General features: G+C 36.5%; 1 protein-coding gene across 6 annotated transcripts in view; it reads right to left on the reverse strand.

Moving 5' to 3' along the window:
- Nucleotides 1–5,020: 5,020 nt before the first annotated feature.
- The window catches only part of SEC24B (SEC24 homolog B, COPII coat complex component), an 86,856-nt gene continuing 74,929 nt past the window's right edge, over nucleotides 5,021–16,947 (reverse strand). For all 6 annotated transcript variants that reach the window (XM_045019194.1, XM_045019195.1, XM_045019193.1 and 3 more), the window contains 5 exons: nucleotides 16,358–16,495; nucleotides 13,395–13,499; nucleotides 12,255–12,347; nucleotides 10,182–10,285; nucleotides 5,021–7,552 (listed from right to left, as the gene is read on the reverse strand). In XM_045019194.1, coding sequence (XP_044875129.1) covers nucleotides 7,438–7,552; nucleotides 10,182–10,285; nucleotides 12,255–12,347; nucleotides 13,395–13,499; nucleotides 16,358–16,495 — 555 coding nt within the window. In that variant the 3' untranslated portion in view covers nucleotides 5,021–7,437. The remainder of the gene's footprint in view (nucleotides 7,553–10,181; nucleotides 10,286–12,254; nucleotides 12,348–13,394; nucleotides 13,500–16,357; nucleotides 16,496–16,947) is intronic.

Genomic DNA, 16,947 nt, shown 5'->3' on the forward strand with positions numbered 1-16,947 from the left:
TGGTACCAGACTAATACACATTAGGAACTCAACACCCAGCATCAAAAACTGTCCTGCTAACGTAAATGACAACTGATCTGGAGGGATGATATACAAAATTGTGTGTGGGGTTCAGTACCCAGGCCCATTTAACTCTCAGGTTCCTCTGCTAGGGCTATTAGTAATGGTATCTCTATTGTGAGACCCCTGCAATAGTAAAAATAATACAGACACAAGTCCAGCAGCAGACTGGGGGCTATCCAGTTTATTTCACTGCCTCATGGGCAAGTGATGTGTGCATTCAGTGCAAGCAAGTCATGGCTTGCACAGAGTAAGGGCTCTTGAGATTAGAGTTGGTGAACTGGAGAACCTAAAGGAGACAGGGAGGTAAACAGATGAGACTTTCTGGGACACAGTAAAGTAGTCCCATTCCCAGTCTGACAGTCTCTATTCTGTTGAGAAGGATGAAAGTCTTGGGGGAAGGAGATCATCAAGATGGAGTAAAGGAAAATAATCCCTTAGTTGGGATTCTCCTTCCAGATGATGTCATGGTATCCTCTTGCACTGAGGATACTTCCCTGGGTATTAGGTCCCCAGTTATTAGGAAGAGACAGGTAATAGTAATGGGGGATTCGATTATTAGAAATAGATATTTGGGTTTGTGAGAACCAGCAGAACTGCATGATGAATTGCCTGCTGGGTGCAAAGCTGTGGACCTCGAGACATCTAGATAGACTTATGTGCAGCACTGGGGAGGAACCGTGGTCATGGTACATGTAAGTACCAATGACACAGGGATAGGTAGGCTGCTGGGCAAGAGATTGCTGTCCAGGACCTCCATTGGTTGCATGCTCTGAAATGCTTCCAGTTCCAAGTGCAGGGCCAGTTACACAGGCAGAACTGCATGGTCTCAATGCGTCAATGAGATGATGGTGTTAGGAAAAGGGATTTAGGTTTATTAGGAACTGGGAACCTTTTGGGAAAGGAGGAGCTTATAGCTCCATCTAGACCAAAACAGAACAAGATGGCTGGAATGTAAAATTAAAAAGGCTGTAGAGAAGTTTTTAAACTAAGGATTAGGGGAAAGTCAACAGGTGCAGAGAAGCACACAGTTCGGAGAGACAGCCCTTAGGGGAAGATTTATTAAAGGGGATACTCTATAGCCTAGTAAAGGGGAGATGACAGAAGTTGATAAAATACAGAATAGAACAAAAACAGTCAAATGAAGCAGAGTCCCATACAAATTACATCACATGAAGGCAGACAACGAAATATTGACAAATTTTATAAGTGCTTGTATACAAACACAAGGTGTCTAAATACTAATATGGGTGAATTTGACTGCCTGGTATTAAATTAGGCTAGTCAAATAATATGCATCAAAAACTTGGAACAATGACAATCAATGGGACACGATAATAAGGTACATAATATATAGGAATGACAGAGCAGGTCACGCTGCTGGGGGAGTGGCATTATATGTGAAAGAAAGCACATAACCAAATACAGTAACAATCCTAAATGAATCAAACTGTTCCACAGAATCCCTATGGATAGAAATTTCATGATTGAATGAGTATAATAGTACAAATATACGATTGATCATGTGACCAGGATGGTGACGATGACTGTGAAATGCTCAGGGAGACTAGAGAGGCTACAAAAAAGAAAGCCTAATAATAATGGGGGTGTTCAACTATCCCCATATTGACCGGGTACATGTCACTTCAGGATGGGATGCAGAGATAAAGCTTCTAGACATCATTAATGTCTGCTTCCAGGAGCAGTTAGTCCTGGAATCCACAAGGGGAGAGGCAATTCTTGATTTAGTCCTAAATGGTGCACAGGATCTGGTCCAAGAGGTCATTATAGCTGAACCACTCGGTAACAGCACCCATAATATAATTAAAATTTAACATCCTGGTAGCGGGGAAAATACCAAAGAAGCCTACCATAGAAACATTTAAATTTAAAAAGGGGAACTACAGAAAATGAAGCTAAACAGGAACTGAAAGCAACAGTCACAAGAGTGAAATGCCTGCAGGCTGCATGGAAACGTTTTAAAAGCACCATAATAAAAGGCTCAAATTATCGGTATTATCCCCTCCCTCCCCCCCCCCCCAAACCCGGTAAGAGGACCAAAAAATGCCACTAAACAGAGTAAAACAGGTGGTTAGAGACAAAAAGGCACACTTCAAAAATTGGAAGTCAAATTCTACTGAGGAAAATAGAAAGAAGCATAAGCTCTGGCAAGCCAAGTGTAAAAGTAGAGTTAGGCAAGACACACAAACTAACAGAATTTGTTTTTTAGAAGTATATTAGAAGCAGGAAGCCTTCCAAACAGTCAGTGGGGTCACTGGACAATCAAGGTTCTAAAGGATCACTCAAGGAAGACAAGGCTGTTGCAGAGGAGCAAACTGAATTCTTTGCATTGGTCTACACTGCAGAGGATGCAAAGGAGATTTCCATACCTGAGCCATTCTTTTTAGGTGACAAATCTGAGGAACCTCAGATTGAGATGTCAATAGAGAATGTTTTGGAACAAATTGTTAAAAAGTAGTAAGTCACCAGGATCAGATGGTACTCACCGATGAGTTCTGAAAGAACTCAAAGATGAACTACTAACTGTGGTTTAATTTATCTCTTAAATCAGTCTTTGTATCACATGACTGAAGGATAGCTTAATGTAACACCAATTTTTTTAAAAGGCTCCAGAGGCAATCCTGGCAATTACAGACTGGTAAAACTAATTTCAGTACAGGGAAAATTAGTTGAAACTACAGTAAAGAACAGAATCAGCAGGCACATAGAGAACATTATATGTTGGGGAAGAGTCAACACAGCTTTCTTAAAGGGAAATCATGCCTCATCAATCAATCAGAATTCTTTGAGAGAGTCAATAAGCATGTGGATGAAGGTGATTGAGTGGATGTGGTGTACTTGGATCTTAGAAAGCCTTCAACAAGGTCCCTCACCAAAGGTTCTTAAGCAAAGTTCGGAGACGTGATAAGACAGAAGGCCCTCATTGAAGAGCAACTGGTTAAAAGATAGGAAACAAAGGACAGGAATAAATGGTCAGTTTTCACAGTGGAGAGAGGTAAATAGCTGGGTGCCCCCAGGACCTGTACTGGGACCAGGACTGTTCAACATATCCATAAATGATCTAGAAAAGGGGGTAAACAGTGAGGTGGCAAAATCTGCAGATGATACAAACTTACACAAGATAGTTAAGTCCAAAGTAGACTGTGAAGAGTCACAAAGGGATCTCACAAAACTGGGTGACTGGGAAACAAAACGGCAGATGAAATTCAATGTTGATAAATGCAAAGTAATGCACACTGGAAAACAATCTCAACTATACATACAATATATTACCTGTCAGCACTCAAGAAAGATCTTGGAGCCACTGTGGATAGTTCTCTGAAAACATCCAATGTGCAGCAGCCACTAACAAAAAAGCTAACAATGTTAGGAACCATTACGAAAGGGTTAGATAGTAAAACAGAAAATATCATGCCACTATATAAATCTATTGTACACCCACATCTTGAATTCTGTGTGCAGTTCTGGACACCTTATTTATAGCTGACCTATCCATCCTCATTCTCAAAGGAAACCTGCACAACACTTTCTAAAGATGAGCCTGGGAGCTAAAAATCATTACTCCGCTAGCCAATAAAAATTGTGGACCGAACAGAGACACTGGATTTATAGCTTATTATAACAATCTGTAACCCACTAACCCCATCTTTTTGTCCTTTGATTACAGAAATGTTAATGGGCTACTGTATCTTAATAATATGTGCTACTTATGCTACACAATATATTCCACCTTCCATTTTGCTGTGATGCAGGGAGTACCTTTCCAAGACTTGAAGAGCTCTGTGTAGCTTGAAAGTTTTTATCTCTCCCCATTAGAAGTTGGTTCAATAGAAGATATTACCTCACCCATCTTGTCCATCTCAAAAAAAGATATATTAGAATTGGAAAAAGCACAGAGAAGGGCAACAAAAATGATTAGGGATATGGAACAGCTTCTATCCGAGGGGAGATTAAAAAGACTGGGACTGTTCAGCTTGGAAAAGAGACAACTAAGGGGGATATGGTAAAGGTCTATAAATCATGAATGGTGTGGATAAAAGAAGTGTTATTTTTCCTTCACATAGCACATTAAGCAGGGGTCACCCAATTAAATTAATAGGCAAATTTAAAACATAAGGAAGTACTTCTTCACATAATGCAGTCAACCTGCAGAAGGTGTTGTGAAGGCAAAAAGTATAACTGGATTTAAAAAAAATTAGATAAGTTTATGGAAGATAAGCCCATCAAAGGCTATTAGCCAAGATGGTCAGGGACGCAACCCCATGCTCTGGGTGTCTCTAAACCTCTGACTACTAGAAGCTGGGACTGGACGACAGGGGATGGATCAAATTTCCCACTTCTGTTCACTCCCTCTGAAGCAAGTGGCACAAAACATGGTCAGAAGACAGGATACTGGGCTAGATGGACCACTGGACAAAACTACCAGAACAGCCTCCTGACAGCTTCCATTACTATGCACCTTGGCTGAATTCAAATAACCGATTAAGAAGTCATCTTAATACTAGTGCCTTGAACCATCCAGTTTCTACTGTCTTTCAGCAATCTAAGAGTTTCTGGAGTCAGCTACTTTCAATGGCTAGGAGGCTGGATGTCTTCTATTTTTGTTTCTATGGCACACTTTTTTTTTTTTTTAAACAAAGATCCTTGCTTCAGATTTAATGTGGCCAAAAACCTTTGTTAATTTTTTAAGTTACTCATAATAAAAGCACATCCCCCACCTTAGAATATTACTGATGAGAGGGGCTTCATGCTTCTTCAGGGTGGTTGAACACACTTCTTGGTGGGAGCATATATCTTATGGCTTGCACCTAATTCCTTTATGGTAGTTGGAAAAGAGACATCTGATATTAACCTATCATCATATAAAAAAAGCCAAAAACTACCAGCTTTTCTATACTGTAAATTGCTTTTACTAAATAAATCAAATAGTTCTCTCATGTATTTTTCATAACAACTTTTATATACAAAATACATAGAAGAATAAAGCTTTAAGTAGCAGTTTTACAGACTGGGTCACGATACTCATTGTTTTGAATGTTCCTAGATAGTCAATGTCAAGTTTACAAGTCTGTATATTCTGAAGAACTGTTAAGATTATGCTAATATCCCCTTCTGACATCTTTTCACCTGTCTTATTCTTCAGTATGTCTTACCCTTAATTCAAAATGTGTAGTGTAAATAGAACAAAATATATGTAGTTACTTGCATTGTGTTGTCTTGATTTAGGGACACTAGCCTGTATTTCTGCAGACATTTAGGTTTAGTCTACACTAGAAGTGCTACAGCAACGCAGCTGCACCTATGCAGCTGGTGAAGACGCTCTATGTTGATGGGAGAGAGCTCTCCCATCGGCATAATAAAACCACCTCCTTGAGAGGTGTAGCTATGTCGGTGGGAGAGTTACACAGCGCTGTCCATATCAGCGCTTAGGTTGCTGTACCGTATGTCAGTCATGCGGGGTGGCTTGTTCATGCTCCTGAGTGACAAAAGTTATACCAACATAAGTGGTAGTGTGTACAAGCCCTTAGTAACTGACCATAAAGATGAATAACAAAGATTTACTTATGTGCTATCCTTGGTGTACTTGAGTATCTTTAATTGGGGAAAGATACACAAATTTAAATAAGGTATCTCCAAAACTGTGATGTGGTGCAAACACTCAGGATAACACACTTTCAGGATTTAATTAATCATAAAACAGTTGCTATATTTAGCTATTACATGTTTCTATTGAATACTGTACAGTAGGTACAGATTCAATTTGAGTCCATCTTTCCAGGGGGTAGGGTCGTTAATATTCAATTTCTTGAATGCTTTTAAAAAATGTTTTTCTGGACTGTTTTAAAAGAAAATGTGCTAACATTACCACCATTTAATTATTTGGCACTTCTTAGTTCAATTACCTGAACACACACACATTTAATTAAAGCAAACAAGTGACAAAAGTTCAGACTGGGTCATATGACTGACCAAGTCTAAATCAGCAATTGCAGCAGATGGCCAAACACAGTTCCTCCCCCTTCACCTGACCACCAATACCAGATTTTAACTTCGGAGCTTAATCTGTGTTCACAAACCCAGCCATTTAGTTACATTTATTAGCAGAAATGAGGTTATAAAGAAGCTATTAGCAAGGTGATTACATTTTGAAATAAGCTTCTTTGACACTTACCAACTTTTCAAACAACATATTACTTTTCCTTCCTCTAATAAACATTTTTATATCCCTTATTTTTCATCACGCAGAAAACCCTGTCACAGGATCCCATCCAATGATTAATCATGCTTATTTTGAGTACCACAAAACTGAGTTGCAGAAACCTGGGCCAGGATTGCTGCAGATTACAAAATATAAGGACGTTATACTTTTTCACAAGCCAAATATGAGAAAGGACCCCAAACTAACCCTTGATACATTTGCTCATTTCAAACTATGAAATATTCTCTCCTCCCCTTCTAGAAATCTGTGAAATAAAGTGGTAAACATACTCTCTTCAAAAGTGAATTTTAGATTCAGCATTAGAGTTCAGTATCTAAATGATTATCAGTTGCATAAATATAAAAACACATGATCAAGCAAAATATTTTTAATTAGTAAGCTGATCATAAATAAATCCATGTAAAAGAATTAACAGGATTACAAAGTTGGGTTTCTCCTATGTGATTCAGATTTCTTAATACGTATTATCTATCAGTCAACCTCCTTTTAACTGGGCAAAATGATCTATTATTGAATATGCAACACTGCTGCACACTGGGCAATTCATTGTGTAGTTACATTTTTACATTTTCTTTACAAATGTAACACTTATGTACATTAGATATTTTATTTCTACAATTCATGTAATGTATTGAAACTCTATAGTCCTCACAGGGAAAATGCTGAAGTATTTTAGTGACTATGAATAATTCCTTTTCAAAAGTAATATAAACAAACACCATATAGCACTGCCCTTGGCACCTCTGCAAGAGTCTGACTCCAGAAAGGTTATCATAATAAATGTAAGAAAAAGGGTTTTATCTAATTTTACATATCATTAAGAAATATCATCCCACATAGCTACATAAATTCAACAGCTTGCAATAAACAGAGCACCATACTGCTGCACTACTGGAAACGTGTATAAACCAGTTAAAAATGTACTAGTGAATGAGCATCATTACTCCTATCATTTTCAGGCTGAAGCAAATCCGTAAAATTCCTCCGGACGTGTGTATTTTTCCTTTAGCTGAAAAGCTTCTGATACGGTGCTTTGCACTGTATATTGTGAAGAGCAAATGCCTGTTGCTATGTACTTCTTTCACAGCTAACATTTGTATCCAAAGTTGGGAATTTTCTTCTTCTTTCTTCCACTTTCACTTACAAATCTGCTGTTGAATATGAAGTAAGAATTCATAATAAGAGAATGCTGCCTCTGTCCGGTCTTCAACTAAGTGCTGGAAAAAATCTGTTTTGGCAGGACTCTCATCTCTGAAACATAAGAAAATGTATTTAGTCAAAGCACTAAACAAAACTATTGTAAAGACAAGTATAAGCAGGAAATCCATACACTGCATATTGCTCTTGGAGATCTAGGATTCAACAAAAAAAAAAAAACTATTAAGGAGAGTTAAAAGGGAATTTTCCATTGAACGATTTTCTGATGAAAAATGCCCTTTTCCCAAAAAACAAGATGTCCTGTAAGGAAATTTCATTTTTGCCAAAGGGACAGTTCTTGGCTGCCCTGCTGGAAGGCTGCCAAGGCTGAGCACCCTGACTCTCCACCTCCCTTCCACCTCAGGAGGGTTAGAGGCAGAGAATCAGAGCACTCAGCCTTCCCACCATCCTGGGCAAGAGAGATTGAGCACCCCCACTCTCTTCCTCTAGAGAAAGAGACGGGATGGGGGAGAGGACGTTGAGTGGCTGCCAGAACTTGTGAGTAACTGAGGGTATGTCTACACAGCAACTAGATGCCCACAGCTGGTTTGTGCCAGCTGACTCAGGCTGTAGCCCAAGTTCTAGGACCCTGCGAGGTGGGAGGATCCCAGAGCTCCAAATCCTGGAAGTCTACACAGCAATGAAACAACCCGAGCCCCGGGAGCCTGAGGTGGCTGGCACGTTTTTCTTTGCTGTGTAGACATACCCTGAATAGTCCAGCTCTCCGCCTCTTCAGCAGCCAGGCTGGAAGGCCCTTGTCAATTTCACTTTTTGCCTGTGCTCAAATTTTCCGGTTTGCTGACCAAAGTAGTTTTTTTCTTGAAAGTGTCATGTTTTGACTTTGTAAAGTCCTGGACAAAAATATTTCAAAAACATGAATTTTTTCCACAGTAAGGGATTTTCATTTTCTGGACAACTCTACTAATAAGGGTATCAGTTTTCCCCAGTAAAAAAAAATCAAAATTCTTTCCAGTTATAAAAACAGGAGCTCTAGAATCTAGGTTAAAAAATAGGGAGAGGGGAAAAAAAAAACATTAAAAATCTTTAGTCTTAAAAAACAAAACAAAAACTCAATAAGAAACAGTTAGGAAAAAAGGATTTTTGTGGAAGCAGGTGCCATGATTCTGTTGGCAGCAACGGACTTTGATCTGGTTAACCTTTAATATCATTTTCAAGATTATAGTCACTGCTGACATATAATCCTCAATTTTTTCCTTCTGCAGGTGGAACAGAGAAAGGAGAGTGAAAGAGGCAATAAGGCCCCAATCCAGAAAATACTTTCAAACATTTGAAGCATATCAACAGCATCCTTGAAGCTACTGCAAGCTAAAAGCTAAGCAAACTTTTTTGCAGAATCAGGGTCTTAGACTGTAAATTCATTGGGGCACAGGCTGTCTCCATCATTTGCACAGCACCTACTGTAATTATGCTCCAGTCCTTATGAAGGCCTCAGGATGCTACTGTAATCCAAACAGCAGCAGCTAGGCTAAGAATTAAAGAGGGAATTTCAGCCCTAATTTTGAATTTCTTGTCTTTTGTTAATTTGGGTGACAAAGATAATCTCTAGATAAATCAACATAAATTACTGATAATCATTTCTTTAAACAGTTTTTGATGTATTCAATTTTTAAAGGTGTAAAAAATTTACTCAAGATACAGATATTTCATTCTCAGTTAACCAATAACATCTGAAAAGTAAGAAGTCAAAGGAAATGCTGATACACCCTTTACTACAAGATAGTTGAGCCAACAGTGCCATTCTAATTTACCTGAACCTCTTGCCCACATATAAAAAAATAAGACCTATATTTGCTTCATGGACAACAGCCAGCCACCAACATTCAATGTAATTTCTCTTAAAAACCTTTTAGACATGGTGTATCTATCATTGTCAGAGATGAAAAATCTACTGAATGCATACAAATATAAGCATTTTATGAGGTCTTGGTTTTTCAAGTAGGCAATAGCTTGAAAAGAACAAGGACTTCAGTAAAGTAATTCAATAGTATGTATAGTACTCTGATGAATTAGAATACAGGTCACATTTTATATTAAGGTTCCATTTTATAAATGGTTTATAAAGAATTAATTATTAAATATTGTAAACATGTTATAGACATTAGTAGCATATTAGTTATATACATGGTGGTAGGCATACAAAGGTGTTCAAGATGATTATAAACCATGGTTATAAGCTACTTATTGACCTGTCTGACTACATCTATAACAACCAATTAATAAATTATTAACGGATGTTTTAATACTTTGTTAACTCTATAAACCATTTGTAAATGGAGCCTTAATATAAAATGAGACTGGAAATTGATTCAGTTACTTTAATTTATCATGGGGCACATGTTGTTTAGTATTTTCATAATAGTAAAATATTTTAATGTCTGAACTTTGACTTGGCACTCTAAAATTAAATGAATTTAAATATTTTGTAAAGCAATCTCTGCAATTAAGATGTCTTTGATACCGCTGAGCCTGATCTTGTGAGGTGCTCAGCATCTCCTATGATGTGCTGAGTGCCTTTGCTTCCCACTTATTCCAATAAGAAGTTGAGGGCACTCAGTATCTCTCAGGATCAGGATTTGAGAGCTGTTATTATAGAATCTAATTCTGTTCCCCAGAGATGCATAAAAGATGAGATTACAGAAAGTTTAACTGTAAAAATACTTACTTTATTACTTGAAGAACTGGATTTAAAGGTCTACTGTCTCTGAGCCAGGATACAAAAGATCGGGCTCTCTCTGAAGAAAGTGTATCTAACTCTGGAAGCTGTGTCTGGTTGAAAAATGTAATTAGAAAAATAAAAGTTTTATAATGTGAGGAAATATAACCTAACAAATTAAAATAAATCATGCTGAAATAAATCAATGGTAGGCTGGAAAAATTAGTCTAAAAATAAATCCCATGTAAAGCTCCCAATCATGGATGACTGACAAATTAAACAGCCATTTTTAATACATTATGTTTCTGAGTACTGAATGGGTGTATATATCCATATATATAAGAAACCAATTAGTAAAATAGGTACATGAATAAGAGTTAAAAATGGTTTGGGAGAAGATGGATGTCAGTCATGACATGATCCATAAGGGAAACAGTCCAATCTCATCCTACAAAATCATTTATTATGAAGTGTATTACATATGCATTTTCTCTTTGATTAGCCTAAGTGCAAAGATTTCATCCTTAAATAAAATTTTAGGAAACAGGCCTGTAAAAATAACAGTATGTAGATAACTTTTTTCCTAACTGTATTCACTCTCCCCCCACCCCAATGCATTATTGTAACTTCTTCCACACACAAGTTCCTGAGCATTGTCCTCAGGATTACTTTTACAGCCCTAAAGAGACCCACGTACATATAACTACCACAAACTAGCCCTGAACAGCAACCCCCAAAGTTCAACACAAAGATTGGACTCGTCTCTCTAATTGGCTGCAGGATCATTGCTGAGCAGCAAAAGATGCTTCATTCTGCCTGAACTGATCATACTACCTTTGAGGCTTGCTTAGTTTATGGGGCAATTAAGATGGGATCAAAATTCATGTATCGGATTACAGTTTTAAAACTAATTACTGTCCTCTGTAGTAAATGGATAGAATGAATTATATTTTTAAAAGTTTCACTTACATTTCTGTAATGTCATTCCCTATCATAAACTCATCACCCCTTTGCTTTTTCACTGAAAATAATAAAGCTATCCTTGCACCATCTACCTTCCTCTATTAAGATACTACTACCCTTTCTTCATTCAAATCCATCCTTAAAAACCCCCTTCTACTGTGTCACCTACAATTGCCAACTCATTATGGCTGAGTAGAGGGATAGTTAGGACTAGATTACACATGCAAAATAGATTTTAAAATCTTGGACCTAACATTATTGTTTTTGTGCTCGATTTCACTCTGACCACTCTGCTGCATGCTTCACTTCTCTCTCTCTCCCCCCCCCCCCCCCCCCCCCGCCAACATCTGTTTTGTGTCCTTCATATTGTAATCTTTAGGGCAGGACCAGTTTTCCTGTATGTTTCTACAGTAACTAACATATTTAGTTCTACCTGAATACAATTCTGTTCAGAATTTTTTGTACAGTACAGTATCTTAATAAGGTCCCTCGATCCTCAAAACAAACAGCTGTTTTCTGACCTTTGGAAATAAAATCTTAGTACTGTCTGAATCAAATACATTTAGGGGGAGATTTTCAAAAGCATCTCAGGGAATGTCAAGTCCCAGTGACTTTAATGGTTGACGTCCTTGTTAAAATTAACCAAAGCTAGGAAAATTCAGTAAGTAAAGTTTAAATTCAACCCTTTATTTATTATCTGTTGTACTGTAGATCTTGTGGACTACACTGAGTTCACGGAATATCAACCCTCCAAACACCACTCCTCAAGAGGGTAAATTATGAATGGAAGAATTCTAATATTAATTCTGGATTCCTTCATTTTTGACAGGTGAGTCAGAATCTCATGATTATTTTAACCTGCTTACGTGAATCCCTTGGTATTTTTGTTTTTAGTGCCATAGTTAAACTAATTTTACAATTCAAACAATTTTATGGTGCCCCACATTCTTTAAACATATGTTTAAAAGACTGGACAAAGCTGGCAAATGGGTATTAGCATTATGAATGTAATAAAATAAATCTAATTCAGTTTCATAATTTGATACAGCCAATACAAGGGAGAACGTAGATTACTTGGCAATGTATGTATAACATTCCATAACTCATTAAAACACTTACCAGTTTCTGTGGTACAGATGCATAGTTAGGGTATCCGAGCACATCTTTTATGAAGCTATTATCACAGCTTTTCCCAATCCAAATGTAAAATATCTGTAAAGGACAAAAATCAATTTTAACGAAGAAAATGCCTTGCATATATTTTAGAGTATTGAGTTTTCATGTTTTATTTGTTTTGGAGTTTAGTTTTAGAAATTAAATGAAATGTTTTAGTGATTTTGACTTGTTTTGGGGTTAAAATGTTTAGAATGATATTTTTCTGGTTTTGCGAGGTTTCATGTAAAATCTGATAACTTCATACAGAATTTGATAATTCTTCTGAGGAACTAAAGTTATCAGAATACATTTCTAATTCAAACGAGCTGATATGCAGCAACGGGAGCAGTTTCAATAAATGTTCTCCTACTGACAAAGTTTCATATAGTTGCCTTATTAATCAATTGGCACCATCTACAGTTACATCATTAAATAGCATCTAAGCAACTACAGTAAGTACAAACAGTTTTTGAAAACTTTTTTGAAATTAAAGAAGTATTCTCAAATTATTCAGAATAAGCAGGTCAATAGTTGTGACATTTGCAGGAAAATGCTGCTTCATGCTGAACATTTTAAACATACAGGGTTCAAATTTCTTCATTTCCAGATAACAAGACTAAAATATACTTTCTTATAGTACTTTAGTCGAAAACTATTTTCTTCAATTGTGTCTGTAGCCCTGCTTTCAATGACACAAGTATTAGCATACATGATTTGTTAGATTGGGACCCTGGTGCATTCAGTTCAAAACAATGAACATCATTAAGGAAACAATTGAAAAAGAAAGCCTTAAGTTTCAAGAAGGACAATTTAAACTAACATTGACTGGTATACATGCAGAGTAATATGAAAAATTAACCTTTCAAACATTAATATCCATGCTTGTTTAAGAAATTTATCACAAAACTAGATATTTCAGTCATTTGCAAATTCAATACTGACATTCAAGGTTCTCATTTGAGACATTAATTTAGAATCCTGGAATAACTAAGGTTGATTCACTACAGAGTACTGGTACTATGAGTTAGCTGCAATTAAAAGTCTGAAGTGAAACACATTTGTCTTATTCATATCAGATAAAAGCTACTGAAACAGGTAGCTTACTGAGCCACAATCCATAAGAAAAGCTCCCTCTCTTGTCAGCTTCTCTGCAGACAACTTCTGAAGAGGAGGTTGAGGAACAACCCTGTCGTTAACATGTATTGCACCCTGTAATAATAAAGAGTTACAGAAAACCTATTGTATAAAACAGGACATATAATCAGCAGCATCAAGCGTAACTAGTTTTTGAGAAAACAGAAAAGAGACTTGTAAGTGTAGTTTTCTAGTTATATCTTGCGGAGGGTCTCATTTAACAAAATGTCATTTATCCTTATCTTAGTTCCTTCTAATGTGAATTACTAAAACTAATGCCAGGTGATCTTTCTTCAATATAGATCAAGAGATGATTACGTAAGTGGTAATATAATTTGTGTGTTACAAATATACATATTACGTTAAGTGGATTCTCATCCTGCAACTTCTAAGCCTAAAAATAAGCCAAGAAACCTAACCTCTGATATCTAATGAAAATAAATTACAAACAGCCATGGCAAAAGCACCACAGATTGTCTGCCACCATCCTCCTATCTTACAGAAACATTATTAGAGCAGAACAATCTAAAATTCTACTCTACAGAAGTATACAACATTGCCACCCCCAGATAGCAGAAATCCCCCTTTGGTCATAACCATGACTGGCATATAGGTTAAAGCAGCTAACAAAGCCCTCAGACAAATCTTGGGCCTTGGCTACACAGTTCTGAAAGGGTCTAATTGACCAAACTGTCCTGCATTTTCAATTTTTTTGTTTCAGTTTCTGCTTTAAACAACAGGGAGGTTGTTTAAAAGCCTATCTGCAGCTGAGGAGGAATACAACTGCCAGGCCTACAAAGGTTGGGTCACCCTACCGGTGACTATCTGCCCCAATGCTGAAGATCTATTTTAAGGACACATGGACCTTTCTGCATAGAAGAATTTGGAAATTTACATAAGTGATTACATGCCCACATCTGGACTGAATTATGATAATTATATTCAAAAAAATGTAGCACTGATTTAAAAAGTCCACAGAAATACAATACAACTCATTAGGTGGTCTTGTGGGATTTGTATATAAAAAGAAAATGAGAATTATAGGCTGTAGCCTGGAAGAAGAAGAGCTAGAAGAGACTTCGCTGCACACAATTATGATGAGCATCAAGAAAGCTGATCCTTGAAACTCAAAGGAAATTTAAAACCAACTACAGGAAACACTGATTTAGGCAAAATGTAATCAACCTATGGTATTCATGGTTGTAGAGGTCATCAAGAAACAGTATAGTCACATTTTAAAAGTTATACAATAACACTATTAACATAGTACCTATGCAAAGCAAGACAATAAAGGAAACTAAATCTGATTCTTCAGGGCCAAATCTGTTTTCATATATGCATGCGTCAATGGGCACAAGGACAAAATGTAATGCTTATAGCATAAGGTGATCCTCTGCAAAGATCAGGAAAGACTTTTTTCTCCAGCTTACAAAGCTGACTAGGTGCATTATATTTATCTTGATCCTTGAACAATGGGCCTGTCCTGTTGTCGGTCCAAACTATCTTAAGTTTTTCCCTGCTCAAATGACTTTCTTAATGACCCATAAGTAGGAGCTGTGACATGTCAAATTATGAAAACATGACATCACTATAATGAACAAAGAAAAACTGGGATTAATTGGTTTGAAAGGGCCCTCTTTTTGGCTGTTTCTAATATAGCTTAACTCTGCAAGGTTTCCTTTAAAATATGTTGTTAGGACAATAAGAATAAAAAATAAACAAAGCAACTACTCGGTAAATATTTTGAACTGAGGAAATACCCTGGCAAACCCATGCTATGAAGAATGAAATATTTAAATTAACTTCTGCCAGTGAACAAAAATACCAGACTGTTTTAAAAATATAGTTCTGCAAGAGACAAGTGGGTTAAAATCCTTTGGCACTAGGAACTGGATTTCCCAATGAGATGTGCTGATGTGTTTCCATTAACACTAAGAGCTTAACATACAAATATGCTGACTATAGGTGTTTCAGTGTCCGTAGCAAAAGAAACAAAAAACTTGGATTGGCTTGCTTAAAGAAACTGTAAGACAGTTAATTGGGTGCGTGAAGTGCCAGAAACACCTATTAATTCATACACCGGAGTAAAGTAAACTTAGCTTAGTTTAGCTTCCTTAAAATCATTAATCAAACTCTGAAATAGCACTGGTCAAAACAGCTTGCAAGAAATTTGTCAGCTGAACTAGTCAGATTTAATGACCATATAAAAATAGTTACTATGTAATGCTCTTTAAAATACTTAAAGAATATTCCCAAACAAATAAAACTTTTAAACTAGAGTTAGGGATGTAAATTCATAAATGACAAACTTTTATTGTGGCATTAGTTATTAAAATGCAGACTTTATGGTTCTGCAAACATGGTTAACTTTGATTCTGAGTAATGCCCATTCTATTAATTAAAACCCCCATTACTTCCAATCACCATACCTCATCTACATTTTCACAGTCAACAAAAAACCTTAATGTTTTTGTACATGTAGTTTTAAAAGAATCCCACTCACCTTACACGCAAACCAACATCCCATTTCATTCATACAAAATGGAAAAGCAGCTAAGTATTTATCATTCCACTATGAGCCAAATAACTTCATCCACATGTATATACAAATTAGAACTCCTCAGCATATCTACTTTATTCATCCTTCCCACACGGCTAAAAGAACATACCTCTAGTAACAGACCTTATGGATATTATCTGCTCTTCTTTATATAAACTGATGATGACAGGGTACCATGATCACTGAGACAAACCTTTGGAGGTTTTTTTAATCTATTGTATTTTACCATGGCAAGCACAGAAGAAGAAAATATTTAAAATTACACCCAAAACTTTTAAAGGAACTGCTGGCAACACTACAGTAGGTTCAATAGATATTCTATTTTATTCAGAATTAAATGATTTATTCCATAAGAAATGGTTTCATACTGTACCTCACTGGTCAATCTGTCTATCCTGTACAAGTTGGGATGTATCATTTTCATCAGATGAACAAGAGGCTGACTCTTTATCTGGCACATGGCATATATACGATCATCCAAGCGTGTGCTAGTGCCAGTTCTAAATGCTTTCTGTAAGAAAGTATGTTGATTTAAGGCACCTTTTATGTTTTGTATTGCTTTTAGACAAATCAGAGGTAAAATGTTGGTTTGGCACTGGCCAAAAAAAAAACCCCATTATGAATCTCACAGATACACAGTTGGCAAAAACTTACTTAATTTTTCAAAAGCAAATATTGGCATTAAAAGATTTCAAAGTATCCAACAAATAAAGTTTAACCTGAATGGCAAATTTGATGCATTTTAAAGAGTCAAAAAAAAGAATTAGACGTTTACTTGGATAACAAGATTATATCCAAATTTACAGTAGTAAGATAAACAAATAACCAAAAGTTTTGGTTGGGACATAAATCCTCATGTTTCTAGACACAAACCAGCCTCTACCAAATAGGGCTTACGAAGACTTTCCTTGAGGACAGGTTAATCCATAAATTATCTTCTGCACAATTTCTTGCAACTTCCTT

This window comes from Mauremys mutica, chromosome 5 (assembly GCF_020497125.1).
Source record: "Mauremys mutica isolate MM-2020 ecotype Southern chromosome 5, ASM2049712v1, whole genome shotgun sequence".
Taxonomy (NCBI): domain Eukaryota; kingdom Metazoa; phylum Chordata; order Testudines; family Geoemydidae; genus Mauremys; species Mauremys mutica.